General features: G+C 51.1%; 10 protein-coding genes across 10 annotated transcripts; 4 read left to right on the top strand and 6 right to left on the bottom strand.

Annotated features, from left to right (window-relative positions):
* Positions 1–18: 18 nt before the first annotated feature.
* POX_a01490 (Saccharopine dehydrogenase) lies at positions 19–1,798 on the top strand (the record flags this gene model as incomplete). The annotated part of the gene is made up of 5 exons (XM_050110418.1): positions 19–70; positions 206–259; positions 433–714; positions 775–795; positions 855–1,798. 5 exons carry the CDS (start codon positions 19–21, stop codon positions 1,796–1,798), a joined length of 1,353 nt encoding a protein of 450 aa, XP_049974186.1.
* Positions 1,799–2,860: 1,062 nt separating this feature from the next.
* On the bottom strand, positions 2,861–4,048 carry POX_a01489 (uncharacterized protein; the record flags this gene model as incomplete). Its single annotated transcript, XM_050110417.1, has 3 exons — positions 2,861–3,562; positions 3,683–3,765; positions 3,826–4,048. The coding sequence occupies 3 exons, from the start codon at positions 4,046–4,048 to the stop codon at positions 2,861–2,863; spliced, it is 1,008 nt and encodes a 335-aa protein (XP_049974185.1).
* Positions 4,049–5,253: 1,205 nt separating this feature from the next.
* On the bottom strand, positions 5,254–9,368 carry POX_a01488 (uncharacterized protein; the record flags this gene model as incomplete). The annotated part of the gene is made up of 3 exons (XM_050110416.1): positions 5,254–8,783; positions 8,852–9,255; positions 9,361–9,368. The coding sequence occupies 3 exons, from the start codon at positions 9,366–9,368 to the stop codon at positions 5,254–5,256; spliced, it is 3,942 nt and encodes a 1,313-aa protein (XP_049974184.1).
* Positions 9,369–12,809: 3,441 nt separating this feature from the next.
* Positions 12,810–13,586, top strand: POX_a01487 (uncharacterized protein; the record flags this gene model as incomplete). Its single annotated transcript, XM_050110415.1, has 4 exons — positions 12,810–12,956; positions 13,030–13,139; positions 13,237–13,362; positions 13,439–13,586. 4 exons carry the CDS (start codon positions 12,810–12,812, stop codon positions 13,584–13,586), a joined length of 531 nt encoding a protein of 176 aa, XP_049974183.1.
* Positions 13,587–14,813: 1,227 nt separating this feature from the next.
* POX_a01486 (uncharacterized protein) lies at positions 14,814–15,023 on the top strand (the record flags this gene model as incomplete). The annotated part of the gene is made up of 1 exon (XM_050110414.1): positions 14,814–15,023. One exon carries the CDS (start codon positions 14,814–14,816, stop codon positions 15,021–15,023), a length of 210 nt encoding a protein of 69 aa, XP_049974182.1.
* A 767-nt stretch (positions 15,024–15,790) lies between these two features.
* On the top strand, positions 15,791–16,849 carry POX_a01485 (Fructose-1,6-bisphosphatase; the record flags this gene model as incomplete). The annotated part of the gene is made up of 1 exon (XM_050110413.1): positions 15,791–16,849. The coding sequence occupies one exon, from the start codon at positions 15,791–15,793 to the stop codon at positions 16,847–16,849; it is 1,059 nt and encodes a 352-aa protein (XP_049974181.1).
* A 957-nt stretch (positions 16,850–17,806) lies between these two features.
* Positions 17,807–20,670, bottom strand: POX_a01484 (V-type proton ATPase subunit a; the record flags this gene model as incomplete). Its single annotated transcript, XM_050110412.1, has 5 exons — positions 17,807–17,925; positions 18,008–20,012; positions 20,070–20,305; positions 20,384–20,462; positions 20,545–20,670. 5 exons carry the CDS (start codon positions 20,668–20,670, stop codon positions 17,807–17,809), a joined length of 2,565 nt encoding a protein of 854 aa, XP_049974180.1.
* Positions 20,671–22,019: 1,349 nt separating this feature from the next.
* POX_a01483 (uncharacterized protein) lies at positions 22,020–23,399 on the bottom strand (the record flags this gene model as incomplete). Its single annotated transcript, XM_050110411.1, has 1 exon — positions 22,020–23,399. The coding sequence occupies one exon, from the start codon at positions 23,397–23,399 to the stop codon at positions 22,020–22,022; it is 1,380 nt and encodes a 459-aa protein (XP_049974179.1).
* Positions 23,400–23,736: 337 nt separating this feature from the next.
* POX_a01482 (uncharacterized protein) lies at positions 23,737–24,457 on the bottom strand (the record flags this gene model as incomplete). The annotated part of the gene is made up of 2 exons (XM_050110410.1): positions 23,737–24,178; positions 24,267–24,457. 2 exons carry the CDS (start codon positions 24,455–24,457, stop codon positions 23,737–23,739), a joined length of 633 nt encoding a protein of 210 aa, XP_049974178.1.
* A 584-nt stretch (positions 24,458–25,041) lies between these two features.
* POX_a01481 (uncharacterized protein) lies at positions 25,042–25,299 on the bottom strand (the record flags this gene model as incomplete). The annotated part of the gene is made up of 1 exon (XM_050110409.1): positions 25,042–25,299. The coding sequence occupies one exon, from the start codon at positions 25,297–25,299 to the stop codon at positions 25,042–25,044; it is 258 nt and encodes an 85-aa protein (XP_049974177.1).
* Positions 25,300–26,336: the final 1,037 nt, after the last annotated feature.

Genomic DNA, 26,336 nt, shown 5'->3' with positions numbered 1-26,336 from the left:
AAATCATCGGTATTCAAAATGGTCAAGTCAATTGCTGGTTCCAAGGTTCTCCTGCTGGGCTCAGGCTTCGGTACGTACCCGATTCCCCAGATATTCCAGCACCAATTCATGAGCCTAGCCTGGCTACCCCGCCGTCTGAGCTTTCCCCAGGATTGTCTAAGTGTAAACAGTCACTAACTGAATTTTTTTTGTTACTTCCCCACAGTCACAAAGCCCACGGTCGAAGTTCTGAGTCAGGCTGATGTGGAGGTCACTGTCGGTATGTCATTTTATCTTGGGGCAACCCATCGCTCTCTTCCTGGTCCCGCACAATCATTGTCGACTTCTTTGATGAAGTGGCAGCCGTTGAAGACCAGAAGCCGGTGGTGTCGATACGCTTGCCTGTAGTTGGGTTCGTGGAGACTTTGCTGATTGTTGGTTCCCATTGATCAGCTTGCCGTACCCTCGAGAGCGCCAAGGCCCTCGCCTCCGACTTCAAGAACGCCAAAGCCATCTCCCTGGATGTGAGCGATGACGCCGCTTTGGACAAGGCGATGGAGCAGGCCGACTTGGTCGTGTCGTTGATCCCCTACACTTTCCACGCTACAGTCATCAAGTCTGCTATCCGCACAAAGAAGAATGTTGTCACCACCTCTTACGTCTCCCCCGCCATGGAGGAGCTCAACGAGGAGTGTAAGAAGGCCGGCATCACAGTAATGAACGAGATTGGACTGGGTAAGTTTTTGCTACAGTCTTCCACCTGTGTTCGCCATACTAATCATGCGTCTCAACCAGACCCTGGTATTGATCATCTTTGTAAGTGCTTGTCCTCTTGCGGGCCCATCGAAAAGCGAGACGCTAATCATCCACGTCAGACGCCGTCAAGACCATCTCCGAGGTTCACGCCGCCGGTGGAAAGATCACCAGCTTCATTTCCTTCTGCGGTGGTCTCCCTGCCCCCGAGGCGTCCAACAACCCCCTCGGCTACAAGTTCTCCTGGTCCAGCCGCGGCGTGCTGCTTGCTCTCCGCAACGCTGCCAAGATCTACCAGGATGGCAAGGTCGTCAGCATCGATGGCCCTGATTTGATGGCCACTGCCAAGCCCTACTTCATTTACCCCGGCTTCGCTTTCGTGGGCTACCCCAACCGCGACTCTACTCCATTCCGTGAGCGTTACGAGATCCCCGAGGCCCAGACCGTCATCCGCGGCACCCTGCGTTACCAGGGCTTCCCCGAGATGATCAAGGTTCTCGTTGACATCGGCTTCCTCAAGGACGATGCCAACCCCGTCTTCGACAGTGCGGTCCCTTGGAAGGAGGCCACCGCAAAGGTGCTGGGCGCCGCTTCCTCCTCCGAGCAGGACCTCATCACGGCTGTGCAGAGCAAGACCAGCTTCCCCAACAACGAGGAGCGCGATCGCCTGCTGGCCGGTCTTCGCTGGATCGGTCTCTTCTCCGACGAGACCATCACCCCTCGTGGTAACGCCCTCGACACCCTCTGCGCCACCTTGGAGAAGAAGATGCAATATGGCCCCGACGAGCGTGACATGGTCATGCTCCAGCACAGATTTGAAATTGAGCACAAGGACGGCTCCAAGGAGACACGAACCTCGACCCTCTGTGAGTACGGTAATCCCGCCGGTTACTCCGCCATGGCCAAGCTGGTTGGTGTCCCTTGTGGTGTGGCGGTCAAGCAGGTTCTTGACGGCACTATTTCCCAAAAGGGAGTTCTTGCTCCCATGACCATGGAGATTTGCGCTCCCTTGCTCAAGACTCTGAAGGAAGAGTATGGTATTGAGATGGAGGAGCGCACCTTGTAATAGCTTCGTCTTGGATTTCCAATCTCAGATCAGTTAGGGAGATCCGTCTGGTCCAGGAGGAACAAAAAAAAGATCAAGAACGTGAAAATGCAATAGATCATGATTGAATACGCAAAAAATGTCTTCATCTACTATGGCTACATCCCTAATTATTCCTCGTCTTCAGATACCCCTATCCATATGTGCCGAACCTACGTAGAATGCTCGACTAGGTGAATCACAGGCGCATTATGATACGGTGAGTATCTAGCGTTACCAGAAAACAGCCCTATAAGGCACTCGCACCTAAGGATCAAAGTAAGGCTTTGCATGGTGAGTCTTAGTCCGATTGATAAACGGGCTGGAAACAGAATGTTCGCCTCTCAAGGGCTGCGATTAGGTACGATTTGTGCACCTGAGAATTTCCCGCGTACAACAGAAAAGTCAACAGTATGATCCCATGAGAAAGCGCGGGAGCCAAATGACAAGTGTATTTGGCTTGGAAAAATTCATTATCATAGCTGTATATTTCTCCTGTATCATAACGTCATTTCAGGTCCAAGCCCGAGTCCAAATAAAAATAGGAAGTGACAATATCAGGAAAATGGGACACCTGCACCAAAATCACAAACAGCATCGACAAGAGAAGCAATGGGACACGTGAGGGGGGAATGAGGGAGTGAACATATGCGCCGCTCAATTACACCCTCTCTATGCCTTGGAAGTCCCCTTCTGCTGTCTGCACATGTTCCAGGATTTGAAATGAAGGGACGAAAAATAGTCGTGCAACGGTGTGTCTTGTCTATCAGCCGAGTCTCTGCTGACGGTGCTCCGGGCTCATGATGTTTCGGGTTGATTTTAGAGGGGGGGAAAAGATAGGTTTTTGTGGACTTGGAAAAAAATGGGAAGGGTTAATCCTTGTAGATGGTATTAAGCGGCTAGGGAAAAGGCACCGAGTCGATCAGAGAATAGTGCCAAACCTATACCCAGCAAAAGAACAAGCATGAACGTCAGTAACGGTGTTCGCAATAGTGACTTTGGCGACTCGGATCTGGAATGGAAAAGCAGAGGACTCCGTATTGGTCAAAGTGCCTGCGTCTTGGATGAAGGGGGAATTTTGACATACCCAAAAGTCTGCTTAATGCTGCGGACATAGTACAGCTCCCAATTCTGCTTGGTGACGTCTTCCTGACCAACGGGCACACCGGACCATTCGACACGCATCTGGGTAACTCCGTCGACGTCGTTCTGATCCAGATTGATCTGAAGGGTGCTGAAGTGGCCTTCGGGCCACTGGGCCAGGCGCCACTTCTGAACAATTTGCTTGGGCGCATCAAGCTTCACGTACTCGCCAGTCACGTTGCCGTCAAAGATGGCAAACTTGCCGCCCGGCTGGGCGCCATCGAACTGGCGGGGCGCGCCTCGAGTAAAGGCGGCGATGCGCTGGGGGTCGGTAAAAGTGGCATAGAGCTCCTCCGCAGTGGTGCGGAACTCGTCAGACGCATTCACAGTAGTGGTGTTGACTGCCACCTTACCGGTGGTAGAGGTGGTGGTAGTGGTAGATGAAACATTCTCCTTCTTGCTGGTCTGAGGGTGCAGAGGGGCAGGAGTGAAGCCAGCGGAGGGGTTCACGCCAGGAGCATGCTGAAGATCCTTGGCGTGCTCGGTGATGAGAGCACCTGTGAGGGTGGCGAGGGTCTTGCGAAGCTGAGGAAGAATCTTGGAGCGCACGAGATCCTTCACGGGCTGCTTGGACGAGGCATCGGAGTGAATATCGATTTCGAACTAGGGTAGATCCAAAGTTTCGTGTTAGTCGACCGGAATAGGTGTTCAGCGTCCGACGCAAAGGCGATGTGCTGTAGTCACGAACGCAAGGGGGGATTATTTCGATTTAAGGGAACGTACGACGTACTCATCTTCCTCGGTGTCGTGGGCTACCTCAGGAACGGTGATGGTACCGGAGACATCCTCACCGTCCTTGGTCTTACCTATCGAAAAGTTTCAGCTGCTGCCGTCGTGGAAACAGGAAGTTTTCGCGGACTACAAACCTGAATACTCTAGCGACAGCTTGACGTCGTACAAGGTAATGACTTTGCCCTTGCGCTGGCTGACATCTACGTCGCCATTCATGGAAGTCACCTTGTCTACTTTGGCGGAGACTCCATCTTGCTCAGCGCTGATGGTGCTCACTTTCTCCTGAAGGTACTCCCTGGCCCAGCCAGAGGCGTCCTTGTTCACCCAGTGCCAGTTGTTAGGGTTGTGGAGAACCATGGTGATGACGAACTATGGATAATGAAAATTTTCTGTGTGCACTGGAGGAAGTTGCGAGTGTCGAAAAGAAAATCTTCCGTCTTCAAAATTTTTTTCCCTTGGGTGATATTTTTTTTCTTTCTCTCTTCTGGTCTGGCTCAAAATCTTTCAACACGATCACGAATGCGTTGCGCGCTTCGAGCTTCCTTCCCGATTGAATTCTAGATCTTTTCGACGAAAACGCATTAGCCATGATCTCACCATAATGACAATAGTGAATGGTGAAGCATTTTCATTTGGGAGCCACAATTTTCAGGACCAGCTGCGTATATTTGCCGGCCGTAAAGCTACTCAGCAAGTGGATGACAGACGTATCCATCATCCCTCTGACTGGTGCCAGCTGCATCTCATCATATTGGGCAGACAATGGTTCTCGACCGAAATCGAGTCATTGTCGAGGCAGATTGTGTGGTGAAAGTGGGAGGCACAGGCAACTTACAGTTTAGAGAATTGTGCGATTGAGTTAGGGGGGAAATATCAAAGGAAAAGAAAAGTGGTATTAGGGTGAAAGAAGGTACAGGTGATGAGGGAAGGAAAACAGATATTTGAGTGAACCGGATTCGGGACGGAAGACTCTAGAAGACAAGATCACGTGAACATTGTGGATAGGGCTGGCCAGGTGGATACTGTTTGTAGTTGAGCAGTGCAAGCCATCTTTAGGTAGATCCCTTCAGCTTCCAGCGAAGATGGATGCTAATGGATGGCCATGGAAACCGGTGATCGATTCATGATGACCTGTTACCAAGCGTGGCTAGATGTATTCACCCTCATCCGCACCTTCATCTGCATAGAACAACTCCATTGCGTTTCTAATGTCAAGAAAGGTTCGGCGTACTTCGCTCTACTCTTAGTCCGAGAAGTAATTTATGGAAACGTACCGACTTTGCGTAACCACGAGAATTGGTGAATCAAGACGCGAGAGTGTAAATGTCTAGTGATCAAATGGAGGTGCGATATGAGACACAAACATCCTCGTTCAAGCGTCGGGATTCTGAAGGAAATGTTCCCAAGGGAGGTGGTTTCGAAGAATAGCAAAAGCATGCATGTGCGATTTATGGCAAACGAAGAGGGATATCATAGTAAATGAAGGCTGACCATCTGAGGCAGAAAAAAGATCCATCGGGGTCAGGCAACTTCTCAAACACACCTGCGCCCATCAAAACTTCCTACTCCTGCTCCAACTGTTCCATATCCTCCCAGCCATCTTCCGCCAGTAGCTGCTCCTTCACCCGCTCGCGCAACCCCTGTATCTGGCTTCCGAGAGCCTCAGACCACTGTCCCTCGACGGTGGCGACCTTCTCCTTGAGGTCTGAAGTGAGCGTAATCTCCTCGTCAGCCCGAGCCAACTGCATCTGCTCTCGCACGGCCTCCTCTGGCTCGCCTTGCCAAATCAGCTCCGCCTCGGTCAGATTTCGGCTGGCACGCATCACTGCTGATCGCACCTCATGGAGAAGACAGAGAAGGTTGGTTTGAGATTCAATGTACTGGTAGCTCGACTTCTCGGCATGTGACAGGAGCGAGTAGAGATACTGCAGAGGATGCTTGTGATAGCTCGGATTCTCAGCGTATTCTTCGGAGGGAATTTGAACCTGGAACCCGCGCAGGTTCTCAGGAACTTGTTGAACGAGAGCCAACAAGGATGGTGCAATATCCCAGAAAGCGGACAGCTGAATTTCGACTCCCCGAACCACATTTTGCTCAATGACATCCAAGAAGGATTCGAGTCGGGCAAGGGCTGATGTCTCATACTGAACGCGTCGGTCCATGGCGTCCTTGGCAAAGAATTCTCTGGTTTCCCGGGTCTTTTCTTCGTTTTTGCTCTGCTGATAGGGCAGGATAGCAAGCGCTTTGTATTTTTCATCGCGAACTTTGACAAGATCAAATGCTTCTCGGTGAAGTTGCTCACGCGCCTCAAAGAGCCACTTGAGCTGTGTCAACTTCTCCAGCAGTTCTGGGTTTTCGTCACCTTCCTCTTGTGTTTGGTCGGGCGTCTCGTGCTGTGCATCGTCAAAAAGCCGGCTGCTCAGCTCATCAATGCAGGTGGTAGCTCGACTGATTCTGTCCATGAGAATGGCATTCATCGGTTTCATAACAGTATCTTGATAGCTGTCGAGCTGCCGCTTGACCAAGTCTCGTTCCCCTTCGTCCTGGTCCGCCAACATCGCAGCTTCTGCCTCGGCTGCCTCGGCGAAGCTAATGCTGCCTTCTTGAATTTGCCTTTGAATATTGGCCTTGAATTGGGAACGTCCATCCGTCACTTGACCCTGATACTCCTGGGCCATCCTCTCCATGTCCGAAGCGTAACGAGCTCGAGTGGCTTTAATCTCTGACAGATCTGTGATTGATCGAACAATCGTTCGATACGAAACGAGATCCGGGTGACTGTTATTGACTGCGGGGTAATGGCGTGGATACGGCGGTGGAAGTGTCACCAGGCGTGAGATATCCAGTCTTTGACTTGAAACAAATTGAGCGCGTTCATTTCTGCCAGGCCTAGCGTAGCCGGCAGTGTCTTCGTGCCAGCCTGACTTCTCCGGCGGATACTCGTCAGGACCATAGGGTACCTGCTGTCCTGAGTAGTTGGCTCCAGCATCGTCAAGCCTAGACGGTGTGCGCTCCTGGTCCCATTGCAGACTGTCCCTTGGCAGCCCCATGTACTTGGACTCCCGCTTAGATCGTTGAATTCGCCGCGCCACACCGTCGCTGCTAGAGCCGGTCTTGGATTCCCACCATCGACTGGGTGCCCTGCCGCGGGAGCTCATCTCATCGTTGCTCATGCCGAGACTGGCAATCGGTGACAAACAAGGCTGATAGTTATTCCACCAAGCCGACTCGGGACGAACGGGTTTATTTGACGGTATTTCCAGCGTTGGCGCTGGCTTTGCCGGTTTTGCCGATGGCAAGCTGGGTTGACAGGGTGGCAACTCGAAGAGCTTGGAACGAACGTCGGCAATCTGCGCAGAAGCTGTATCAAAGACCGCCGCATATACTTGACGGCGAATCTGCGACTCGGAGATGATGAAATCATTGAAAATCTTCAAAGCCTCGGCCTCATCCACTGCGGCGGCTTCATCTTCGATAAATTTCTGATGCCTCTGAATCGTGTTTTGAATATGCTCCGTGTTTTGTTTGGTGAGCGACTGGGAAGAAACTCGTTGGCTGCCCTGTGGTACAGGAAATCGTTTCGGTGACAACGGCGTGATCCCGGGAATGCCTTCGTTAGGGAGATGCAGTATATGCGAAATCGGGCGATCCTCTGGTCCTTTAGACGCTGCACGAGAACGTGACCGCGGCTCCTTGCCGGAGTTGAGAGGTGGCGTGGGGAGTGCTTTGGGTGGTACAAGTTGGGCTTCTTTTTGACTATTTTGAGAGGAAGGTCCCGCGTTGGGAGAGAATGGTGGCGTAGGTGCAAAAGCCGCAGCCTGGCTCGCGGAGCCCGGGTCCGGCTTGGGCGATGAGAACGAGGACGATCTATCTGAAAACAGGCCCCCGGAAGATGCCCTCGATCTTGACGGCACAGGTTGGCTGTCTGAGCCTATGCTCCTTGTACTTTGAGGGGTGAATCTGGAGGTGGATGGCTGGCGTGAATGTTCCGACTGTCTCTTCGACTCGGGAAGCACCAAATTTGACGGCACAATTGACTCCAGGGCATCGGCCCAAGGGTTTGCGCTTGTAGCAGACACCGCACTCATCTCTTCGAAATTCTGGTTCTGACGGTTCCGTCGTTCAATCCTTCTTTCACGAATTCCTTTTGCGCTGGGGTCGCGAATTGCTGCGCTGCGGAAAAGGCCGCTGCCGCCACTCCCGGGCGTCCGTTGAGACTGCTGTATCTGGCCGTTAGAGTCCAGTTCACCACCTGCCTCGTGTGCCTGCATCGCCTTGGCGGTGTCAATGTGAAGCGGTTCCTGATCGTTGGTTGGCCGGTGGTTGATGTACTCCTCATCAATCCAGTCAGCTGGGGTCGGTGGAATACTGCCCAGGCCTGTTCCCATCAATGGCGGTGGTCGAGCGCGAGTTCGCCCGTGACCTTGCACCGTTCGAGCAGAGGAAGACTCCGATGAGCCGCTGACGCTGGCGGAGCCTGCAAGGGGAGGTGGACCCGGGGGTGGTGGTGGCAGAGGCATTCCGGGTTCCCAGCTGTTCGCTGGCGACGTGCCTCGGGAAAGGTTCGGGGGCCTTGGGTAGCTCGTGCTGCTGACAACAGCCCCGGCTGAGGCGGCCCGTCGGGATGCTGGTGGTCTGGACGGAGACTCATACTGATCTGTGGTGTATCCGAATCCAGTGCTTCGTGAAGCAGATGGGTGGGCCTGCTCGTACGAGGCTGATATCGCTCGGGATTGCGATCCGGCTGGGGTGTTGTACGGAGAGCTTTGATACGTACTTGTTCGAGACTGAGAATTGGAACGAGATCCCGGATGACCCTGAGGAGGTGGCGGTGGTGGTAGCGACTGTCGGTGTATTTCTACGTCATTACCATAGATCATCGAAACGGGACGTGGGCGAGGAGCGGAACGCCGATGAAAGTCTGCGGTGTTATCATATCCGGTTGCCGTGTATGGCTGATGTGGCGGGGTCACTGTAGAATGGGGGGCTACAACAGCAGCACTTGGGCCGGCCTGAGCATAAGACTCTCTTTGGGCCGAGCTCTGGTTGTGAGGAGGTGAGTATGGCGGAGGCGGCGGGGAAAGTGGTGATTCTACGATTTGTTTGAGTCAGTGGAGGGGGCTCTTTCATCTTGAATTCCAAGCTTTTTGCGTCACCGACCCGTTTGTCCTCGCTGCTGCTGTGCGGCATGGTGCAAGCCAGGTTGCTGAGCATATCCCATCTGAGAGCTGTTGCCCCCCACAGGGCCCCAGTCCTGCGGGTTGTAGGGTACGCTGAACTGCCTCGATGCCATGGATGAAGATGAGGCCGACCTAGCGTTGTGCGGCGACACAACCGCTGAAGAGGCGCCCTGTGTGAACGGACTCGAGAGCGATGTGGACGACAGAGGAGTTGATACGTGTTGAAACTGCACGGGGTTCAACGAGGTCATGAGTGTCGGCGGCTGCAATCCATGCTCTCGGCGACCAGGCGATGGAAGATTGCTCGGTGGGACAGAAGACGGCCAGCCGGAATAGTCTGAATTCATCGGCCGATCGTCAACTACATAGCTAGATTGCGCCCAGCTTTTGGAATCAGTGTGTCAGTCAGATTGTGATGGATGCGTGAATGAGAATTTCGCCAAGCCCAGAGGTCGACCTCATGGTTTGCAGCGTTGCGGTCCTTCTTACCTATTCATATTGGGCCCTGTGCACTCGTCAGGCCGAATGGCGGATCACAGCCATGGTCTGTTCGTCGTGGGTCCAAAAGACGCGGTTGAGAAAGCGAATCGACGGAGAAGAGAAGCTCTGTTCCCCAGACAGAATACCAATCGACCCCTCGTCTGACTTCGCCTAGCAAGATTGAAGGCAATATCCGGGAAGTCATCATGGCCCTGGCAGGGCCAATTATTGCCGAGTAAATTGAACGGCACAAAAACCCCAGGGTGGGGAGGAGAAGCCGATCTATATTTGGAACAACGGGATCGAGCTTCTGGACTCGTGGACTCATCTAACGCAGCCAGGGTGGTAGACGATCGCCGAGGAATCGGACGCATGTCGAACGGAGATGAGTACATGCACCTGGGCGAGGCTCATCACACCCGGATTCGTGATAGGCGCTTATCGCCGCCGCTGACAGGCTCAGACGGTTGCCCCCGCATGCGCCGATCGGGTCCCTGGACGAACCAGCGTCACCGCCAGCAACATGGTCGCCTGCGCTTTGCGGAACTGGGCACATCAACCCTATCTGAAGGTGTGGTGCCAGCGGAAGGGGGAACAAATGAGCGGGAGCTGGGTTTGCCAGCTACCCGGCAGCTGAAAGGTAGAAGGCCTCGACGGCTGAGGGTGGACTACAGACGAAAAAGGTCTAGACAGTGCAGGATGAAGGAGGTTTTGGGGCAAGGATGGTAGAATTTTTAGATATTGGCTCTCGAACTACTGCAGGCTAAATGGGGCCCTTTCAAGGCCGGCATAGCAGCGACTCGGCCGGATCGTTGACCGCAGCCAAGCAGTGCCAGCCACCAAGCAATCGACTCCGCACATGAAAACTCTAATAAACTGGTTCTGGTCAGCGCTTGCTCCCAACAAACCCAGTGACAGATCGTAAAAGAAAAAAGTCTTCAAATAACAAGGGGTATCAGATTTAATGCCCTGTCACAGGCGGTGGTCATCAATTTAAAATCCTTATGTTGACCGTCGTGATAAAAATATAGTAAATCATCATGTAATGTGGAGGGGGAAAGGATGGCGCAGCGTCACAAGGTGATAAAGAGACACGGTACTCACAGAAGCGTAAGGATTTGTCCAGCGGCACAGATGGCTGTGACACTCATCTCCTATTCTGGAATGCTCATCAGCATCGAGATTGAAAAGGATCGTGAACGAAGCCGAAGCAATCCACATGACTGATCAGTCATGACTTTTCTCGTCTTCGCCGGCAAAAAACCGACTTGGACATATGCTTGTCTTTTGTTGTGTCGTTTCATCACAAAGAAATAATAATGGGTAAGGATAGGAGAAGGTGTGACATACACCGAAAGTTGAGAGGGTGGCAGTGGAGTTGATTAGTGAAGCGATCCTGAATTACTGTTGACCAAATCATTAGCGATTGAAGTCAAACGGTGTCATGCAAATGGGGCAGAAAGAAGTGTTTTCAGAGAAGCATGAATGGTATTAAAAAAAGGTTGTCTGCATCGATAACTCGAATAAGACTCGTCATCTAGGTAATCATCACGAAAAAAGACACAACGCAAGTACAAAACAAGAAGATCCACTAACCTTTATGGTGGTCTACAAGTATAAGTGAAACAGGTGATTCTCCCATCACTGCTCGACATGATTAGTGACTCGTTGCAAGAAGCAAGGAGGAGCCAATGTGAGCGTTGGAATAGGTCTCAGTGGGCGAGGTTTTCTAGGCCTGCCGCAAAAGGGCGTCTCCGTCATGACCGGCTATTGTCAAACAACCGTCGGAGCCCAGTGCCGTTTCATCTTCGTGACGAGGGGATGAGGTGGATCAGTGAAGCGGCCGCTGCTTACCATGTGAATCAGATGACTCAATTATCTAGGTGAACCTTTGAATAGTTAGCCAAAGTTCAATCATATTGAATGGGCAACGTAGCAAATGAGAAGTGTGTGAGTTGCAAATCAGTCAAGCCATTAGTTATCGTCAGTGATCCGAAGACCTTGGACGGTAATTTCCAGCGTATATTATACGAAAATGATCATCATGCAAAGTGAAGTGAAGTGAGGTAGGGCAAAGGTGAAAGAAGGGTGAGAGCTTACCATAATTGGAACACATAGTTGTGAAGAGGTTGCTCCTGTTAGTCCTGGTAGAAGGCAGGTTAGCTTCTGGATATCTCTCTCGACTCCGATGAAAATTTGAGGATCATTGAAAGGTGATCAGCCTGACGTGCAATAACAAAAGTTTCATTCCCATAGAGGGTCAAAGACTCTAGTTTGAATTTGGTTATGTGTATCATCATTTGGGGAGGGTCGGATGTGTGGTGCAGAGGATGAAAAAAATGTTCAGTGTGGAGGCTTACCAAAGAAATATTTCCTGTAACGAGGATTTCGTTAGTGAACAGTCGATACGACGTGCTTTGAATTCAGCAGCATCGAGATATCCTCAGATAATCAGAATGCAAGTGCTTTTGGCTCAATCATTGTAAGCCATGCAGATTGCACTGTTGAAGAAAGAGGAAGTGCGAAATGCAAATCGAACTTTTTCAAGCTCCGAAGCGACGGAACTTTGTTGTGCCGGCGCGTGCTACGCTAACCTCCTCAGACTAGCGTCTCCGGCAGTCCCAACGCTGCCGCCTGAGGCTCTCAACTCCAGTCTGTGTGGCACGCTCTTCTGCGCCATTTGCAGAATTATCTAGGGAGTAGGGAAGAATCCCCGCCTCAAGAACCTGATTATGCTCAAAATATGTACGTCAGTTCTGTGCGAACAAATTTGACTGGGCTGACCAAATTTTGTTCTGGTGACTTTTTGTTCGCGTTGGACATGATGAACACCTCGAGTTCTCCTTAATCCGGCCAATAAGAACTTCTCATGCGGTGACCTCCGCTGTTTCGCGAATCCGCAATCATCACTTCACTGGAGAATGGGCGCGTAATCAGGACATTAGTTAACATTTTGCAACATTACGCTCGCACTGATCTTTGCCTGAATCTGATCCCTATTTTCAATAAAGGGTGAAGCGCTTCAAGACTGTGGATGCCTCGTGGAACGTGATTGCCGTCGGGCGAGTAAGTTAGAGTGTCTTGTAGGTAGTGCAGACAAAGCTTCTGAGAGACCATCTTGCAGGTGAAATCCCTAGGCAGGAATTTGTTTGCATCCATGCAACGAAGAGACAGAAAGATCTCCTTGATGACCTTGATTCTCACTGGTTCTTGTCCCACCCAGTCTTTGCCTATGTATGGATTCTGCTGGTTCCAAGGCAATTTTTTCAAAAGAGAGGTGGTGAGATCATACATTTTATGGGAGGCGACGGTTCGGAGCCAGGTACATATGGAACTTCCTGTCCTCCCCCTGCCCAACAGGAAGAGTTCTCCTGGATACTTCTTAATAATTGAGGTACCATAGAAATCAAGGTACTCGAAAGAGACTACTGACTTTAATTGTGATCATCAAAAAAAATATGTCAAGTTTTCACTCTCACCCTTTGGGTATCATCACTCTCATCGCCCACTGCCTCCAATGTGCCAGTGCCTTGATCGTTTTGGGCATCACAGCCTGGGCTGTCCGCGGGACAAAGAATCTTACGGTGATCTACACTCTTGTCATCGTGAGTTGCGAAATCCACCACTGCGACAGGGTAGGTGTAGTTTCATTGGCGCCGACGATCTGACCTTTTATAGTCCGTCTTGACCCCAGTGTTTTTCGCCGTCGCGACTGGTCTTAGCTGCACTGGAAGACGCCGAACACGACCTCTGCCTCTTTTTCTGGCAGACATCGTTCTTTCCTATCTGTAAGTCAGAGAATCGGCCTCCTCCACGTATAAGCTCGTCTGCAAAAGTACTTTGCGCAATGAGGATGGAAGAGGCTAATCCCCATCGTTTTTACAGGTGGCTCACGGCTTTCATATTCCTTGCTCAAAACTTCAACGCAGTGAATTGCAGACTGTCACGATGGAATGGAGAGATCGTTTGTAGTCGGCAATATGCGGCTGAAGCGTTCAGTTTTATCGCGTTGTGAGTTTGACCTATCCTCGCCTCCTTTCTCTAAAGCTGATGCTCCATTAATTGTTTCTTTACTGACAACCGGCAGCTTTGCCTCGCTCATGTCCTTGTTGCTGCAATACCTGTACGCCCTCTACTACAATCCCGACGACTATAATTTCCACCCCCATACGATGGAGCAGACTCAGGCCAGGCAGAATTTGCAAGGTAACCTGGAAAACGCCGGGGTCATGTAGGATCTGGGATTTTTTCTGGGCTGGTCAGAACATTCCACCTCAAGTCAAGAACAGCAGATGAGCTTGCAGTTGCTGGGAAACCTGTACTACTTTCACCTAGCGAGTGGGGCTATCAACACTTCCAGCGCCTGGATTCTGACAACTCTCAGTGTCATTCCATCTCATTGAGTCGATTTATCAGGACTCCTCAAGTCCAGCCTACATAAAGTTAATGCAGACGGCAGAAATGATATATATACCTTGCGCGGGCACCAGCCTCCAAACTCCGACCTACACCAAAACTGTATGCTGAAGCGACCTCAGTCCCACTTTCCTACGAATTTCACCCGGGAGGAGGCTACATCGGAACTAAATTGTCCTCGGTCGATATGCAGGTAGGGGTATCAATAGCATCTAAACTCCATCGACCAGGATCAACTTCCTATTTCGATCATTAGACGTACCCACGGTCAGCTGATCGAGTCAATCGCCGAGGAGACTGGGGGAAAATACATTCCACAGCAAATTGGATGAAAACGGCGGGCCGTCACGAGGCCAGACTGGAGGAAATTCTTTCTTCCGTGTGGTGATCGTGAGAAGGGTGCGCGAATTGATGAGATCCGCGGGAATCGGATGATTTACACAAAAGTCACGCGCCAAGCTCAGATTAACAGAGCCTATTGAGAGCTACTATGTATGTCCAATTGTACATACCCATACAGGTGAGGAAACCAATCGTCGTTGACTGGAGAAACCGCAAAAAGACTCACTCCGCAAGACTAGTAGGCTCCGCCACCATCCTCCACCTTCCGATCTCAGGCGTTCAGGAACCAAAATTCGGGGCATGAAGGGCCGAGACTTCGGCAGGGACAGGGGCAGGGATCATCCAATATCGATCTTCGGAAAGTTCGAGACCAAATAGAGCAGCTGACCCAGCCATGGACGGTGACTAATTGACTTCTCGATCTACGAGGAAGCCGATATACGGAAGATTATGAGCCAGTGATGTCCCGAAGGCATATAGAGCCTCAGCATCTTTTCGAGAATGTTTCGCGGCTGTCAGTAGTCACAGGCAATCACCGATGTCGTACGTGGTCATGAAGGGCCTTCGTAGATTGAGGACGAGATCTTTGGTCGGATCGATCATCCCGTTAGTCGAGACTAGGGGGTGTTCCCTCCAAGAGCAAAGCGTCGGCAACTGTCCGATAACGGGCAAACCCGGCCACGGCCAGAGCCAGAGGATCAATGATGGGACAGAAGATGAGCGAGAGTCACCATGTCCAGCTGTTCAGATTCAACGGAACTGCCACTCGGCAGACCAGCCCAGTTGGAGGCCGGGCAAAGGAGAAAACCGGAGCAGGACTGAGGGGCTCTGTGGTCACGCGGGGAAAGAATGACGAAAAGGGAGGACCCGCACTGAAGTCACGGCGGAGTAGCTCCAAGTCACTTTACGGGTGATCAATGGGGGCGACTCGCCGTACCAGTGACAACCAGTTTGTCCAGAGTGGAAGAGCCGATCTGTGTCTGGGTCAACTGACTGGCAAGAGAGGTTCTCCTACGTTACCTCTTATTCAACACCAAACAGCCGCATCGCCATGACAAATGACCAGGGGGCTACGAGCAGAGAAGAAACGACAGAAAGAAATGAAGAAACAAAAGAAACGGGAAAGAAAAAGACTGCATACATGCAATCATAGATGTGAGAAGTACTAGTAGTTGTCTATCACAGTATGCTGTACTACTATGAAACTGCGCGCGATTCTGGCTGCCCGGTTTGACACTCAACCCTGACGTGGTTCCGGTCCACTCGCTCGACTTGCCTTGTTTGATCGGCTTGCCACGATACTGCGCAGGATCGAACAGTATTTGAATGAACCATTGCGCCTGTTAGGAAGACCTTCCATCTGTTTTTTTTCCCCTCTTCCATAATATTTTGTGCCAATTTCTTTTTCTCCACGGCTATTACCCTTTCTTCTGACGTGTTCGCAGAGCCGAGGCTATACAAGCAGCTGTGACTGTACCTACCCGCTCCGATAACAACCGCATACAACCCCACTATAACCAGTGTTGTCGACGATCAACTGGACATTCTCGACTATCATTCCTCTCCTCATATCTCTAACAATTGAGAATCTCATTGTTTGTGAGATCCACCGTATCATTATCTCTATCCCTTTTTTCTTATTACCTCCCCACCACACAAGCCCACGCGCAAACTACTCAACATGGCGAACAACGGAAACGGTGCCGTCGGCAACGAGAACGTGAACTTGGACATTGTCACGCTCACCCGCTTCTTCACGGAAGAGCAGACCAAGTACCCCGAGGCCTCGGGTGACTTCACACTCCTCTGCCACGCTCTGCAATTCTCCTTCAAGTCCATCGCATACTACATCCGTCGGGCTTCGCTGATCAACCTGACCGGCCTGGCCGGTTCCTCCAACACAACCGGTGATGACCAGAAGAAGCTCGACGTGATCGGCAATGACATCTTCATCTCCGCCATGCGCGGCTCCGGCAAGTGCCGCCTCGTCGTCTCCGAGGAAGAAGAGGAGGTGATCGCCTTCGATGAGCACCCCAATGCCCGGTACGCTGTGGTCTGTGATCCCATCGACGGCTCCTCCAACCTCGACGCGGGTGTCTCCGTCGGCACCATCTTCGGTATCTTCCAGCTCCCCGAGGAGACGGTTGGTGAGGGCAAGAAGGTCGGCCCGGAGGTTCTGCGTCTCCCCGGAACGGAACTTGTCGCCGCCGGCTTCACCATGTACGGCGCTTCCGCGCAGTTGGTCATCACCATGCGCGGCGGTGGCGTCAACGGCTTCACTCTCGAGAACTCGCTAGGCGAGTTCATCCTTACTCATCCCAACATGAAGCTTCCCGAAACGCGCGCCATCTACTCCGTCAACGAGGGTAACAGCATGTACTGGGATGACTGGTGCAATGCGTACTTTGACAGTCTGAAGCGACCCGCAGACGGTGGCAAGCCCTACAGTGCTCGATACATCGGCTCCATGGTCGCTGACGCCTACCGCACCTTGCTGTACGGTGGTATCTTTGCCTACCCGGCTGACAAGAAGAGCCCCAAGGGTAAGCTGCGCATCCTGTACGAGTGCGCCCCCATGGCCATGGTCTTTGAGAATGCAGGCGGTCTCGCCGTGAACTCGCGCATGGAGCGCCTCATGGAAGTTTGCCCCGAGTCCATCCACGACAAGAGTGGTGTCTTCCTCGGTTCCAAGGGCGAGGTTCAAAAGGTCATTGACATGTACAACAAGTACCACAACTAAGCCAAAGAAAAAAAAAAGTTGAAACGCCATGCGCAGTCGCAGCCATCCGCTCCGCCTGTCTCTGATCATTTGCAACATGAAACTTCCCTCCCCCTATCGTCTCTTTTTGGACGTAGTCCATGGCCCACTACAGCCCCAGGGCTTGTTTGTTCCCCTTTTCTTTTCTCACCATCATGATGACTAGTGGGCACTTCTGGCTCTGATTCTATTTCGCACCCCCCCCTCTTCTTGACGATGTCACGATGCCTCTATGTTATTACTCTTTTGATACCTCTGCGATTGTCACTTCTAAACGGGAATCCGACCAAGTACTCACCACTACTGTGGGTGGCTTTATCCTGTGGGAGAGCTGATTGAATATATCTTTGAGCGGTTGGTTGTCGCAGAGCGTTGAGATATAGTCCAATCAATGAATGAAAAAAAAATTGATAAAATGAATATTCACCATGTTCGCCCGTAAAATGGAATTTTTGGCCTTCTGCATGGGGAGTACAATATACTCATCGTGCCGTGGGTCTTAAGAGGGCCACCAGCTGAGTAGATGCCCGCCCTCCCAGGGCTGGACCGGAAAACTTCCATAAGAGGGTGCTCCAAAGGAATAAATACCTACGGGCATACTGGACTTTGATGTACTCTTACTCGATTAGGTGGGTGGATGAGCAGGGACCGTCGGCACCGGATCAAGTTCCGGTGCTATGCCCGCCATAGTGCCTACCTAGACACTTAGAGTGGGAGGCCACAACACAGCTTATAGGGCGCAAGGTCGTGCAAAGTATGGTCAGAACATGTATATTCTTAGTCTAGAAAAGACATCGTACAGTACATGGCGACAGGAAAAGACCCCTGCACATTGAGGGACACTTCGCGTCGAAGAAAATGCAAGCACAGCAGCTATGAGAAAACGAAAAAAAAAGAAGGGCGGGCGATGCCCAAGCCCGCAAAGCCAAGGCCTTAACACTAGTCTACCGGATCTTCTTCCAGCAGAGTCTTAAAGCTGAATGGCACGAAGGGAATACCTTCACCCATGAAATGCTTGCTCATGGCCTCCACCCAGTGGAGACGAAGCGAATGAAGCACTAGATGGAAATAACAGTTAGCGCTGATTGATGTAAAAGAAGAGCGGTCGGTAACCTAAAATGGCACGAGGGAGGTACTCACTGGCTGATACTCCTTCCATGGTGACGAGCACGGCGACACTGAGAACGAGGAACATATAAACACAAACCACGGTCAGAATCACACGAGTGACGTGACTCTCCATGGCGATGGCGGAACCAATAGTCATGTTCCAAAGCACAATAGACAGTTGTTGATGGGCCAAAGACAAAGCCCAAAGACGAAGGTATGAAGCAGTGTGAGAGATACAGTTCAAGCAGAACTCGATGGTGTGGATGACCTGATGGATCATCTCGTCACTGAAGTCGAATTCTTCATGCTCCTCATCATCGATGTTCTGGGCAATCATGGCAACACCCTCGCCGTCACTTGCCATGCTGTCACGAGGACCACCGTTCGTGTCACCATCTTCATCCAACGCGCTAACACGAGATTGCTCGCCGAGGCCTCGATAACCGAGAGCGCGTGCGCGGTTGTGTTCATAGCGCAACCAGAACGGCTTGAGGAAGAGCATGATGGGGACTTGAATAACAGCGATGAGAAGTAGCAGTACTTGAACGGTAGCTTGACCGGAATACAGCTGACCTTGAAGGGTGCCCGGGCTCAAGAACATGAAAATGAGCATGTTCAACAAGCTGGGGGGGTCCTGACCAATGGCCGGCCAATCCACCGACCACTTATACAAGATGGTCATGGCCAGATATCCAAAAATGCACTGGAAGAACAGCATTCCGGGCACGAAGTTACCCAGGACATCAACCTTGGACTTGAAATGACGGGCGTTGATGTACTGGTGAATCAACGCGTAGGTCATGTGAGACCAACCCAGCAAGATACTCATCTTCATCTTCATACTGTTTGAGAAGAGCAGCGAGTTCTCAGCCTCGTGCCAGTTCCAGTCCAAGCCAATGGGGAACCGGTAACCATCGGTGAGGGTAGCCTCCACAGAGTCACCAGCCTTGATGTCCCCAGGCCACTCCCACTGGCTGGGGAAGATGGTCAGAGCCCTGGAAAAGATATCGTTGTAGATGAAGCCGGTGTAGATGGAGAAGAGACCCATCATCAACATGATGTATCGACCGTAGAACGCCATGTACGTCAGCTCGTCCAGCTTGGTGCGCAGGAGTTTCTTCTCAAAGAGAATCATTGCAGACGCAGCAAGAGCCATGATAAATCCGTGACCCATATCACCGAACATGACGGCGAAGAGGAAAGGGAAAGTGACAATGGTGTAAAGACCAGGGTTGACCTCAGAATACTTCGGGACACCATACGAATTGATGATGGTCTGGAAGGCCTCGGTGAACTTGTTGGTTCGGACATAGGTTGGCGGAGTCTTGTTGGTACGAATCTGGTTCACAATAGTGGGGACCGAAAGACCGGCACGATCATTGACATCTTGCAGGGTGGTTTTGATGAGACCGAGAGAATTTGTGGGACACCAAGCCTCCGCGATCAGAGTCTTCCGAGCTTGGTCATAAGAGAACTTGTTCAAGGTATCGTAGACAGCCTTCTCTTTCTTGACAATGATCATCCACGCCGCAAGAGAACGAGCAATCTGAGAAAGTTCCGCATCCAAGGTGCTCTTGGTGTTGCGTAGAACGTTGCTGACATCGCCCAGTCGAGTGTTGACCTCGTGGATTTGGTCTCGCCGCAGTTCGCTGTTCTCGTCAACACCATACAAGGAAGCTCCAAGCGATTCGGAGATCTTGCGGATCTTGGCAAGAATGCCCTTTCCGTGTGCGAAGATCACGAAAACGTTCTTGTGAATCTCTTCGTTGTTGGTCGGGTCGATGATGACCTCCGGAATCTCGGATTGGTTCATATACAGGTTACCACGAAGAGTTCGCCACAGAATCCGCTCAAAGGCTCCAATCCGATCACGAGGAATGACACCGGCAACAAAACCAATGTTCATGTCCGAGAAGCTCTGCTGACCTTGAGCGTCACCATTTGTGCCACGAGGTGCATGCTGCTCAACGTCACGAAGGAGAGGCGCTTCGTCGTTGTCGAATGACTGGCGGATATCCTCGGTGTGGGTATGAGCCTAGAACCAAGATGTCAGTCTACAGGATACCCTGTGCATTATGCGCAGGATACTTACCCGGTCGAAGAAGCCGCCCGCCTCTCTGAGCACCCAACGCCATTCGGTAAGCTCCACCTCACGCTTCTTGAGGGTCTCGTAGCTGTCGTTCAAGGAGACAATGCGCTGCTCAAGGCTTTCACTTCGCTCTGAAAGCTCGTCAATTTCGGAGGCCAGTGGCGCCGCCAGAGTATCAGAGAAGTCGGTCGATGGTCGCATCGGGATGGCGGCTTTTTCCATCTGAGCATGGAAGTATCCTGTTGTCAAAGGATTCATTTCGTAAGCTCGCCGATGTCACTTTTCTCTCGCATTAAAATCTCGGATCAAGGACTTACGAAGCTGACGCTCAACATTGTCGAGACGACGGATCTCCTTGGTAAACGTCCGCTGGAAAGCATTGGTGTCGGGGTTAAGCTGGAAGAACGATGTTAGCTACGCATCTGTCGCGACGCAAACGCCGATGATCATGAGTGTGAAGAAAATTTGACCGACGTACATCTCTGAATTGGACTTGGCCCAGTTCGCCAAGGGCACTGACGACCTCTCTTCCGATTTCGTTGGCGATGTAGAGCTGGGTGAGGCTCATCTCCGACGAGCGGAAGAAAGTATCCTTCGAAGCCATGGTGGGCAGCAGACTCAGGGAGGCCAGACCTTGTCCACCAAGTTCGATACAGCCGATGAAGAGGATAGGCAAGTGAGTGCCTTCGGGTACCTACGTGTAGGCAAGTCTGGGCTTGATGCTGTTCAGGCCCGCTACAGCCGCCTACGACAGCTCCTCGGGGCGAGCTGTCCGCTGCACACGTGATATCACGTGGGATCTTGCGCCTCCTCGTTCCACTCTCCATTGGAAGACCCGCAAAGCCTACGGGTACGTGTGGAGTTGTACTGGTACTGCGACGAGCCAATCAAAATAGTAAACCTTTGAGTACCTCGACTTACCAACTGAGAGCTGGGTTCCTGTGACTTGCATTGTGGTACTACTAGTAGTTTCATCAAATATCCCTTGTCAGCGAGTAGATATATTGTACTTGACTCCGCCTCTGATAAGACAAACGATCTCAAGAAATCTCGACTTTATGAATCAGCTGTTACTGTCATCTTGACTCTCTCGACGTGGGACAGAATTTGGGTAAAACATCACGAGGTCCTCTTCCCAACAGTCAATTCAAAGAATCATTGGCGAAACCTTGTCGGTAGTGCCATTGTTTTTATAGCGCTGTGGGTAGAGGACAGAAAGAGACATTATAAGGTTCATTCTGACATTTTCTTCGGGTCAGGATGGAGTGGATAGATGGACGTTTCGACCAAGATGAACATTTTGCTATCAAAATAATGAGTCCACGAAGCTGATGATATGATACACTTTTCAATCCACTGAAACCTCCAAAATTTACTTTCCATTTAAAAGACTCCCCAGGCTGCCTAGGTAGTCTTGGGTACAGTGCTCCATCCCACTTCCAAATGCCCGGGCTGGGGACGAGTTCACAGGTAGAGGATCCGTACTGGAGAATATCTAGTGAGGTGAGATTTACTACTATAAACAAAGGATCAAAAAGACCAGAGACAGAATTTAATGGCAGCCATCCGATTCACAATTTGAGTTTGAGGTGAAAGCCTTTGGAAATCAAATAGCCACAACAAACGTCGAGGGCATCAGACGGACACAGCAACGTCCACTGAAGTGCATAAATATCCCACCCTCAAAAAAACATTCACAATATCATTGCGAGAAAACCAAACGCCTTGTGGACATTCACAAGGTAATCGCCAAGAGCAACAGGAAGACATACTAAAAGTACACAGGGGCCTAGAGGCCCCAAGCAAAGAATCACTCTGTCACAACCTCACTCCAAGTTGAGCAACAGATATTTGACTTTGCACGTCGACGATTCTGGAGAACACAGGGAATAAAAAGGTGGGGACGCTCAAGTTGTAGGACAGTCCCTTTTTGGGCGGTTTGTGAGATGGCATTTAAGCCCAGTAGCCGTTCTGGATTCGGGCCATAATGACGTCCGGGTGAAGGCCAGTGCCTTCAGGGCTCAAGGGCCAGAACACTAGGCCTCGCTTCAATTCATCGAGGTTGAAATCGCGTGTGTGGACCCACATTTCGACACCACCGTTGGAGTAGGCAAGGCCCATCCGGCTGTAGTACAGGATGCGTTCACGAGACTTCTCTTCCCAGCAAGGAAACAGGTTGACCTCTCGAGCTGTTTCACCAGGCACACTATTGTGCATCAAATAAGACAATCGGACTTGCTTCAACGCTGGCATCTTTGTCTCCAGGTAGTTGAACACCTCACTCCAATCTCCATCGATGAGAAAGATCCGTTCCAGGGTGATGGACGTGAGCTGCTTGTGATGACCCAGGAAATCCAACAGGCCAACCGCCTTGGTTGACAGGCCACTCAAGGTGCAAGTCTGAAGACGAGACCAATTGAAACGGGTCAACAACCCTTGCGAGGTGAAAATGTTCAACCGGTTGCTGTTCATTGGGTTGTACAAGGTGATGTTGATATGTTCAAGGTTTGACGCCTCGGACAAAAAGCGCAAGAAGTTAACAGCCAGTGGCTGGAATTGCTGTCCAGATTTGTCAACACGAGGGCGTCCGGCAGAGTCCAGTGGTTGAGTCGAAATTCGAGCTGAGAAGCTCTTGAGCTGGGACACTGCAAAGTGCTTGCCAGAACGTTCGGCACCTTGAACAACGCGTGCGAAGTTGAACAGGTCAATGGAACAGGGCTTGGTGGTATCAAAGATGACCAGTTGCTGCATGTTGATACCGGAAGAAAGGATCGAAGTCATGATCAGATCGGAGATCTGCAAGCCGAACTTGCGCAATTCACCAAGATCAGACTTGGGTCGGAAATAGGCAGTCTTGGCGAAGGCGAGCTCGATTCGGATTGTGTCGACGTTTCCAAGAGCTTTGAGAGCAAAGATCAAGAGTTCACCTGCTCCAGTTGCCAGGTATCTGTCCTGGATCTTCTTGCGGGATTCCGCGGCGGCGAGGATGCTCCGGCTGGCTTGTGTTCCAGCTCGCTTGGCTTGCTTCTTCAGTTGAGACAAGTCATAGTACGCCGCTCGGAATCTGAGCTCTCGAATGACGCCTCGATACTTCTCAGAAAAGACCAAATGGACGAGGCGGTCAAGACTGCCCCGTTCCAAGTCGACGGTCTTGCGTTCCAGGAAGCGAGCAAAGAAGGGACCGGAGAGCGCACCATACATGGCCCGGTTGGTGAGGCGCAAGCTTCGCACTGCCTTGACGTCGAGATATTTCGCAATCTCGAGCTTGCAGTCATATGGCAAGTCGCTCAAACTGAGTCTCTCACCAGCCAAGGAGGGTCTCTCGTCAGACATTGTCAGGGACGTTGGTATTTGAAGGAGAGGAAAAGCAGAAGTGAGGGTGACCTGTGTGGCAGAAGGGTCGATCGTTCTTTCAGATGAGAAGAAGTTATGTGAAGCGATGTGAGGATGAAAAGAGAGTTAGAGAGGGTTGAAGAGAGGAATAGAAGAAGGAAAGAAAAGAGAGATCAGACACGAGAATTTGTTTGGGCATAAATAATGGCCAGGTGAGCCCTAGCCCTCTATCAAATAGTGACAGTGAGGTTCTACTGGCCGCAGTGTGAGCGCAAGCAAACAATCTCGACCAGTAACGACGTGACATCAAAACTGAAGCGAAGTGAGAGAGCAAACATCAACATGGTCTCTTTAGAGCAAGCACGGCTACAGTGTCACCTTCAATGGGAACTTCTTCCTCGATCTGAAACCCATTCTTCAGTAGCACCTTTAGACTGCCGATATTAGCTTTATTGCACGCAGCATAAAGTCTCTCTTCCTCTGCGTCTTCCCCATCAATTCGATCCAGCTGCCACCAAGAATCAATCACCGCCCTTACTGCCTCAGCAGCGTACCCTCGACCCCAGTAATCTGGGTGAATGCCGTACCCAACCGACGGAGCAGGCACCAAGGAGTTGATTCCTACCGCGCCGATGACTTTCTGCTTGGGATCATCTTTCTGAATGATTGCGAAATGAAACTGACGTCCTACAGTTCCAGAGCCATCAGGAGTCTCGAAGATCTTCTTGGCAATCGCCTCTTCTGATTCTGCAATGACCTTGTGAGGAACCTTTGGCCACCTAAGAAGGACAGCATGTTAGCAATTCTGACACACAACATAAATAATCGTCTGGTTCTGTTCTGTCTATCCTGAAGGCCTCCACCTACAGCCAATCTGCCACCTCCTGGCGAGATCTAAATTCAAACAGATCTGCAGCATCGTGCTTGTCCAACCTGCGCAGGTACAAATGCTGGGTATTGACTGAATCCAATCTCTCCGGAATGATCACCCGCGTGACTTGCTCCGGATAGAGTGAAGACTTGGTGACCGAGGGCTTCTCTGGAAGGCTTTCAGCCATGATGGATACACTATATTCTGTCTCTCAAGTGCGTCTGTGAGTCGTCGTTGACAATGATTGGGGTACAGCTGATCCTTGGCCTAGTAATAATGTCTTTAGAAATTGTCAGAACATCCAACCTGCAGTTGACTTACGATTCGCTCAAGTCGAATTCAATTACTCCTACGACACTCTTCAAGCATTCTTTTTATCGTCAAATGAGATTGACTCATAGTGAGACTAGCCACTAGACCGAGCTGCCCCGCTTTGCTGACAATGGATATCAGCGCTAACCGGGAAGTCCACAGCTGCACGAATCATAGTCTCCGACAGGCGTGGATGTTTGAGAATCCAAGAATTGCCGAGGAAAATGTATGTCAAGTACATTGGGGCTACTATAACTAGGCTCTATGATTGCACGCATCAGGGATTGGCCGGGGTGGCACAGTCGCTACGTGTGAATACCTATTGAAAAGAGAGCAGCTGACACAACCGGTCGCCGGACATATTTATTGACGAGACAGGGAACGAACAAGATCCATCATAGAACGCTGCTCAGGCTCCGCCGAGCGAGGAGAATGAAATTGATTGAGAAGCCGCTTTATTTAGGCACCACCCTCTCTTTTGGCGTACTCATCCTCCATGCGCTCCTCATACAGTCGGTCAATCTCTTCCTTGCTCAATGGGCGTTCGCCCTGCTCCGAGGCTGGAGTCTCACGGAACTTTGGGTCAAAATGGGACACGCTGCCGTCCAGTGCGGCGAAGGAGGCAAGATCAGCCTGGCCCGTGGAGCATGTTTCACCAGCTCGATTAGCCTCCGCTGCTTGCTGTTGGGGTTTGGAGTCGAAGGTTGGAATGGGCATTGTGAGAGTGGGGGCGATGTTCCGCGGCGTAAAGATGGATGTCTTGTTGTGATGTGGAGTAGATTGGTAGAGACACCTTCTTATGAGAATCCTTGAGAATGATGAATGTGCAGTTTGAAGGTAGGTTGGTTCAAGAAAGCCGAGCGATGCGGGTGGTATTTAAAGCAATGTGATGGAGCCACATGCATGTGCATGCACCTCTGGAGCGCAGCGTTGCCGCTCTGTGGCGAGAGCTTCATTACAGACGTCATACTTCCGTGTGGCCTCTCAGGAGCCAATCGGTGTATATGCACAGCCACATATGTGGCTAAGCCGAGTCCTCAGTTGAGCTGCGCAGTATGGAATCTTCCTGGCATATTCTGGACTGCCCGTGCGGCATGAGCATATGTACACTGTAGATTGAATGTCGGCGACATTAAGCGTGTACCGATTGTACACTGTATACTGGTACGGAATCTCCAAGTACAGTGAAGACTGGATTTTCAAGCATCTCAACGACAGATACGGGCGGACCTTGGGAAACAAAGGCAGAGCGCGAGGCAAGCCCAAAAGATCTTGATCAAAATACTGCCCCGCAATATTACAGATGAAAGACGTGAAAAGAGAGGTATCTGCACGACAACTAGGTACAGTAGAGGTAGAGAAATCTCCCACCGCAATCCAGGAACTTCAGTCATGTCCGTATGGAACAGTCATCGCCTGTAATCACACATATTGGAACACTAAGTCGACGTGCCTGCTGGGCGGTCAAGTCCAGGTACCAGGTAATACAATCAGTTGACTTTGCCATGTCAACACAGAGCATTCTAGGCAAGGTTCAAGCCCCTGCTCGGTGGCAATTCAAGTGAACATTTAGCCAGATCCACACGATCGATGAGATTTATTCTGGATGCCGCTGGGAAACAATCGCTAATGCACAAAATTCCGAATTCAGTATGCATACTGACCACAACTAAAGCATGCCATGAGCCAGGGTCCAGGGCGAAGTTCTTTGTTGCAAGCACCAGAGGAAAACCCAAACCATGAACGCTCGCTGC

The sequence above is a fragment of the Penicillium oxalicum genome, chromosome I (assembly GCF_001723175.1).
Source record: "Penicillium oxalicum strain HP7-1 chromosome I, whole genome shotgun sequence".
Lineage (NCBI taxonomy): Eukaryota > Fungi > Ascomycota > Eurotiomycetes > Eurotiales > Aspergillaceae > Penicillium > Penicillium oxalicum.
Note: the sequence above shows the minus strand (reverse complement) of the source record. Positions and strands in the feature narration are given on the sequence as shown.